A 7,478-nucleotide genomic window follows, 5' to 3' on the forward strand; every position below is an offset into this window, starting at 1 on the left:
CAGAGCCATGAATGCTCAAAGGGGATCTTGACATCAACAATAATTCTCTTCCCAAGGAAACTGTACTGCAATTAGAGTATAAAATTAGCAGGTTAAACATGAACCATATTCGTTGTTTGGGCTGGGCTAGGACAAGAAGACTGAGCAAAAAGTGATGAAAGCAGCTGGCCTACTTAATAAGAGGCTGAAGATAATTATACTGGGAACTCTCATTAGAGGTGTGGGATCTAGTTGCTTCCTTTTTCCCGGTAGGTGTCAGAGGTGTTCTTGCAGAGGGTTTGGGATATGTTTTAGTCAGAAGTAGTTTGGGTGGCAAACTAGCTACCATTCACAGTTACTTGTTTTAAGCTTTAGGTTTCATGCTTTTTTTTCTCCCCCCCCCTCCCTTTCTTCACTTGTGAAATTTTCTTCCTCTCTCTCTCCCTCCTCCCCTCCTCAGCCTGTTTTGCTGCTTTCCTTTTTAGGTAACTGGAGGCTGTTATTGCAAAAATGACAAAGGAAAATGCTTCTCTGTTGTAACTTGTTCTGTCAGTCTCCTGTAAGCTGCTGTTCTCACGTTTACCTCCCTGGGTTGGGTTTCTGAAGACAATTGTTTCATGCTACCACGTAGAAATCACTTAAAGGAAATGTAGCTTAAGAAAGAGTGATACTTTAAAGTTAAATATTAACCAGAATCAAACAAGCTCAAGAGCGTTTCAAGTGAGGCTAACTTGTTGGGCTGGTGAGCAAGAACGAACTCAAGCAGTGAAGAATAGGCATGGGGATACTTTATTCAGAGGTACGTGACCATTTTCTGCACAGTAACTGAAGCTATTGACGATAGGGATATTCACTGGGTTTGGTTGGTTCTCTTCTCAGCCTCCCATACGCAGCCTTATACAGACCTAGAAGTTCTTTGGAAATGCTGTACTTCGGCTATTACAAATTGACAGAAGTACTATTTGTAGGAGTAAAGAAAATGCAATAACCAGTGTAATTATTGTGACTTCACAGAGAAAGTACATGTTCAACATTTTTTGTTGTTGTGTGTTGAGATCAGAATGATTCTGAGCACGGTGCAAACAACAAACAACTTTGCAAACTGCAAACAACTCCTTGGCTTATGTTGAATATAGATAATAAAGCTAATGCCTAAGGAAACATTCCCCCCCCCTCCACAATTGTTTTAGGAATGTGATTTTTTTTTTTTTTTTTTAGCTCTTATGTTTATGGGTTTGTCCCCAGACCACGGTCCATTTAGCATACCCCTGGATTTTAGCATAAATACTACTTAAACATATTCGTTATTTTATAAACTTTCCATTTGTACACTTGGGAACAAATGAGGATTTTGGTCCTTTTTGACTGTGAATACAGTGGATTGCACCGCTGTTTCTTTTTCTGGAGATAGCATTACATAACTGTTCCTTTAAAAGGTTACATTTCTACGCTGAAAGCCACCCTTTTATTTTTAAAAGGCTATTCAGTGAAATCAAGTATCTTCTCCTCTTTCAGTGTTACAGGGAGCTTGAATCTGTGCATTCATAAGGTGGTGGGCTGGGTAGACTGCACCTTATTCTGAAAGGATTTGTTGCCTCTCTCCAGATCTACTAGTCTGGGATAGTATTGTACAAGAAACCAGTGTCATCTAGCTTAATTAAAGTGGTGTTTAGAGAATGTTCAAATGCTGTCTGTATCTTCCATGCTTATTAGTTAATATTTTCATATACATTAGTTCTCTTCCTTTAAAAATTTTGAGTGAGATATAGTTTTCTGGGTAAAGTATGGTTCATTTATACAGCATAGAAATCTAGAGAAGTGCTAGTAAAAAAGTGTAAGTTGCCTTTTCTGAGGAGTATGAATTGGATACTAGTGCATTCCTCAGCATCACAAACATGATTTAGACTTTCCTGTTTAGTTTGTAGCATGCCTCTGGATGAATTTTAGTGCACAGGAAGAGGCTGGATTGGTTCAGAATAACTGGAAGTTACAAAGTGACTCCTTTTTGTCTAAACAACTGCAAAGTGTTGATGTAATTTAGGCAATCCCCTGCAGTTCTCAAAGGAGGAAGCAATTATAATCTGAAATTGCTCTCCCAGTTGCAAGACCTGCTTTGCCTTAGCCTCCTCTCTATTGGCTGAATGCTTTGCCCTTAGTGCCGTGCCTTTAACCTTTATTCATGTGTGGTAGGACTTGCTGAATAGCTCATGGTTTATCACTACCTCAGCAAAGCTAAGCAGAGGGAGATGCAAGAAGCTCTGAAAACAAGTAGACAAATTCAGATGTGGCAGTTCATCTGGATCTGAGTAAACTACCAGGTCCTGATTTCAATCACATGGCCCACAATTGATTAAAAAAAAAATTAAGAGAACGGTTGTGTAGAGGTATTGTTCTTCCTGACGGTGAAAGTTTTTTTTACTTTTCTTGCACCCCTGGTCTGGTGATCTTGTACTGAGTGATCTCACCCATGAAAACCCTTGCCTGTCCTATGACTACTTCTTACCTTTCCTGAAGCCTCAGATACTGAACAATGAAATCCTCTTCTGAAGGGCTTGTAGAAGAAGTATTGTAGAAAGAGAGATTCTAATCTAACTATAGAGGTTTTGCTTTAAAACGGCACTTTCAATTTTCCTTTGAACACCTGACTTTGGTAAGTGTCACTCAGTCATTGGCATATCTAATCTTCAAACTCTAATTTCCAGTCCCCAGTGTCTGCCATTTGCTTTCTTCAGTCGGGCAGAGCCATGTGCTCTGGTTCATGGAGTTAGTTCATGGCTAGCTCTGATGCTGTGGCAGGGAAAAGGCACCACTGGTGAGGGTAGAAGGAGTTTGGTGTTGCGATCCTTTGTTTTCCCTCCCTTCCATCATATGTTTTGTGCAGTGTCATGCTGTCAGGTTCATCGTGTGCATCTTGTCTGAACGTTAGGTGGTGTGGCAGAAGTGTGAGTGAAAGCAGAGGTGAAGGGCTTTGCTGCCAGACAGTTCCAAGAGGTGCTCGCTTCCTCTTTACCTGAGCTGGAATTTTGGTTGTGCTCCCCCTCCCTTCAGACCTAGAGCTCATGTTTGTATTGGGTGTAATGTTTGATGTGCCTGTGGCCACGTCTGCCCTGCTACATTGTGGAGGTGAGTTAGGTCTGTTTTGAGTTCTCTGGGGCAGTCAGGACACCGGGGTTTATAAATAATGTGGTGTAGGTGAGAGTAGTCACTCTATATCTTGAATTGCAAACCTCTCCAGAAGTTGTGAGCTCAGTTGCCGCTGATGCTCCCTTCAGGGTTTTTTGTTGTGGGAGCACTGTCCTTTGTTTCTCACATGTGCCTAAAGGAGTTGTGATAGACTTTACTAGTCTATAGTCTAGTTTTATAGTCTGTGCTCCAGTTGCCAGTGCATCTCTAACGAGGGAAGCTGCAGGGGTTCTTCTGGCTGTCCTACACTGCCGTAAGACTTCTGCACTTGTAGTCCTGCTCCTCTCCACAGCTGAGCCTGAGTCTGAGATGTGAACTTTGGATTCTTCTGATACTGCTTTCATCTTTCATGTGATGTCCATTTATTCTGAGTACGTATCTCATAGGTTTATTTCCCTCTTGTGTATGATGGGTGGATAACAATAATGTAATAACCATGACATGAATCAGAATCTGGTTGTTAAACTACATCATTGCTGAGGTGGGTCTTCTAACACTGTAGAAAACTGAGTGAGGCTTTCCAGACTTTTAGCCTCCATGCTTTTCTGTAGACATAAAGGAAACGTATTTTTGGGGGTTTTGGATGGAATCTACTGCTTGTACATAACAATTGTCCTAACTCTATAATTGGCCTCACTCCTGATATTCCAGCCAGGTGCTGTCTAACTGTGTGTATGTGAGAAACTGTATTAATTGTCTTCTGAGCAAAGTTTGGAAAATTGTTTAAAACAGTCTTAGGCACAGTTAGTCCTAATTTAGATAGAGCTGCCAGAGTGGCAACCCAAAAAAGTGAAAGTTGGAAGAGGGGTTTGTGGCAGAGGCTTCACAACCACAGAAATCCTTGCACACTTCTCAAGCTCCAGCCTGGAGCCAGTCAGGTTTTGGGTCCATTCTGCTGCTACTGGAAGCCTGTTTTGGAGCTTTACTCTGCACATGGCTAGAAATCTCTTTCTAATTTGCATGCTAAGCTTCCTGGCCAAATATATCGCCTTTTTTACCTTGTTCCTTGAAATTAATTGGCTCTTCTTCTCTAATACTTACCCTTTAATTTATTTTGGAACACTTAGAGAAAGTGAAAGAATCAAGTTTCTTTTCCTCCTAGCCATGCTAAGCAAATCAGTCTTTCTTCAGGCTCTTCATATTCCTCAGTTGTGTAGAGGTTTTACGCTCCTGCTATAGTCTGATCTCATTTTTGGACCCAGATGACAAGAACTGTATCCACTATCCCAGTTAAGTGCCTTCTATAACAGTTGTCTTTCTGTGAGGGAGACTGCCTAATATAACTTTTGCCACTGGTTGCTGTTTCTGATGCCTTTCTTACACAGGTGACTGATTGCCACCTATTTGTAATTTTTCTTACCTTTATTCTTTCCTAACACATTTTTTCTGAATTCCTATTGTTATTGATATCAAAATAATGAGCTTATAGTTGTTTGGATTGCTTTGTTCCCTTACTGAAATATTCTGCTACTATGTTTGCTCCTCCAGACGTGGAGTCGTGTTTGTCAGTTTGGGAGGTATATTACAAGTCTGATCTATGGGACTTTTCACCTTTCTTTGACTAAAAGAGGCATTTTCTAGAATGCAAACCAGCAGAGTGGGCCTCAAGAAAATCCCATAAAACCAGGAAAAAATTTTGTTTGGTTGTTTTTTTTTTAATATGAATGGAATGTATTAATGCGTGAAAGAATCAAGTCTACAAAGAACCCCCACTGCAGTGGAATAATAATAATAATTTTAAAAATACTTTAAGTATGTCAGTTACCCATGTATTAGCTGTTGGAATGGATGAGAATTGCTTCCTTACGTTCTCTGTGCCCTGGATGTTTTCTGAGAACAGCCAGTTTCAGAGAGTAAAAGAGCACATGTGATTCTTGTGTGCCGGTCTCTGTGCATGACTTCAGTCCCAAATAATGTAGTCTCTTAGAGAGCGATAAGTGCTTCATCATTATTCATGGCTCTAGAACTGGGTTCAACAGTAATGTAAGGTTTAGGAAAAGATGCCATGGGTCAATGAGAGTATCAGTCAGAAACACCTTGGGCTTAATAGCCTAGCAAGTAAAAGTCTTTGAGGCAGTACAGAAAGAAAAGCCAAAAGCATATCATTTGTGACACGAGCTGCTGAGCTAGCAAGAATCAGACTAGAAAGGAGTAAAGTTGTACGGTAAATGGCTGGGACTTGAGCAGGGTTCAACCAAACAGCAAATCTCCTGCATCTTTAAATAAGAAAAGCAATACTTAAAAGCAAGAATAGTAGGGAAATCAGAGGTACAGACAGACTCCATCTGATCTTCTCTTTCCTGGACATGAAGATACAGTACTAGACACCGACATGACAGAGAGCGAGGTTCTAGAGCAAACTGGTCATTTAGATGGCACCGGTGTGCAGGTCACTTACACCAAGAGGGATTTAAAAGAGGGATTTCTCCTCAAAATCATTAAAACAGTTCTTGTTCTGGAGGAGTGTATAATAGCAAATGACACATGTAGGCTTCTAAAAGAATATAGACAGATGATGCAAATTTACAATGTTGCATGTATTCTTTGTAGATTTTTGTCTAATATAATGAAAACAAAACAAGAAGTGGTGCAAGGTCTGGTAAGCATGTAAATACTTTCTCTAGAAAGGAAAATCACTTCTCTTATGCAGGTGTCAAGAAGACTAAGCAGCAATGATGCTGGTGGTAAACTTGTGTTGTAGATCAAAGTTTGTCTGAAATGAAAGTGCATATAAGATTAATCTTTTTAATGTGAAAAAAAAGAAAAAGATAATTGCAGGGGGGGTGAGGAAAGGGCTCAGAGGTTCAGGGCTAGATCTTGTTCGGGTAGTGTACTTAGGATGTAATAAAAGGAGGACGGGAAGGAAAAACTGCAGATAATATTTAAAGAAAATGCCTATTTTGGAAAATGGTGAATAAAAACCTCAGCATCGAAGACAGAAGAAAAGAAAGAAACTTATTCTCTTTTCGACTGGAGAACTTCAAATGCTACCAGCCTGCCAGACTTCCCACTTTTATTTTCTGCCTGTATTAGGCCATTAGAAACTTGTAGTACTTCTGTCATTCTCAGCCTCTCCTTAGTCTGAGTTCTTGCTGCTGGAGAGGGAAGGAATTGCAGGTCAGGTCAAGGGTGAGTAGAAATACTGAGTGAAGACTTGAATAGCAAGCAGTTCTCAAAAGCCAAGCAGGACCTGAGCTGTGGGCATACATGCATGTGTTTTTTAGGTATGAAGTTTAACTTGAAGCCCTAGAAAAGAAACATTGTGGAGATTTTAGGTTTTAGTGGGGTTTTGGTGGGTTTTTTGGTGTTTGGGTTTTTTTGTGTGGATTTTTTTTTACATTTCTAGCTCAGTTTTCACCTGAAGTGTGGTTCTGTTCTAGGAATTGATGAGTCAGAAGTGGTACCTCTTGTTCAGCAGTGCTCATCCAAAGGGAAAGCCTGCTGTAAACTTAGAGAGGTGTGGGCTTGTCAGCGCTTGCTGCTTAATACAGTGACCAACTCCTATGAGATCAGAAGCCGTTTTTTTAATGGCTGCAAATGAACCGGATTTATTTCTTGGATTATAGACACGTCGTCCAAATGGAACAGAAAGTCCATTCCACTGTGCAAGGGCTGTGACTTCTCAGGCTGAGGGCTGAGAGCTGCTGTGTGGCAGCTGCAGGAGTATCTCTTACCACCATCTTCTGGAAGTCACCTAGAACTACAACCTCTGTCAGGAGTGCTTGGCAGTGTCTTAGGATGTGCAAGTAGCAAGTCAGAATGGGCAGAATGGATGTCTTAGTGAAACGTGTGCTGATGAATATTATCTTCTCTCTTCAGCCCATTTGTCAGGCAGCTTATAATAACGATTTCAATGAAGTTCAGCTCCTTTTGGAGCGCAACAGCAACTATCTGAACATCCAGGACAGCTTCGGTGGAGACACCCCCTTAATTTGTGCATGCAAACAGGGAAACAACAGGATAGTTAGCTATCTTCTAAAAAGAAATGCTGATGTCAGCCTCAGAAACAAGGTAAGTGGACACTGACTCTTCCTTTGCAGTGACTGTTCTTTCAGATTCTTGGAGTGTGTGTGTGGGAACACTGGCAGTACTGTCAAACCTGAGGTTTGTTTCCAACCAAGGTGTAAGTATAGCCCCCAAGTTTTAATCTAATAAACCTTTATATTTCTATTTGTCTCCTCATTTGTTTTCCTAACTTGCCATTGCACACAAGATAATAAACATTGCCAACCTGAATTTCTCTCTGTGTTCACGTTCCCAGTTTAGGTAATACTGCATGCCGCCCCCAGGGGGTCCTGCCTGCTTCCCCATGCAGC

General features: G+C 40.9%; 1 protein-coding gene across 1 annotated transcript in view; it reads left to right on the top strand.

Annotated features, from left to right (window-relative positions):
• The first annotated feature begins 464 nt into the window (after positions 1-464).
• The window catches only part of ANKRD22 (ankyrin repeat domain 22), a 10,850-nt gene continuing 3,836 nt past the window's right edge, over positions 465-7,478 (top strand). The window contains exons 1-2 of the mRNA XM_009320224.1: positions 465-778; positions 6,982-7,173. Of these exons, the coding sequence (XP_009318499.1) occupies positions 758-778; positions 6,982-7,173 (213 nt within the window). The 5' untranslated portion in view covers positions 465-757. The remainder of the gene's footprint in view (positions 779-6,981; positions 7,174-7,478) is intronic.

Source organism: Pygoscelis adeliae, unplaced genomic scaffold (genome assembly GCF_000699105.1).
Source record: "Pygoscelis adeliae isolate BGI_AS28 unplaced genomic scaffold, ASM69910v1 Scaffold190, whole genome shotgun sequence".
In the NCBI taxonomy this organism is placed as follows: domain Eukaryota; kingdom Metazoa; phylum Chordata; class Aves; order Sphenisciformes; family Spheniscidae; genus Pygoscelis; species Pygoscelis adeliae.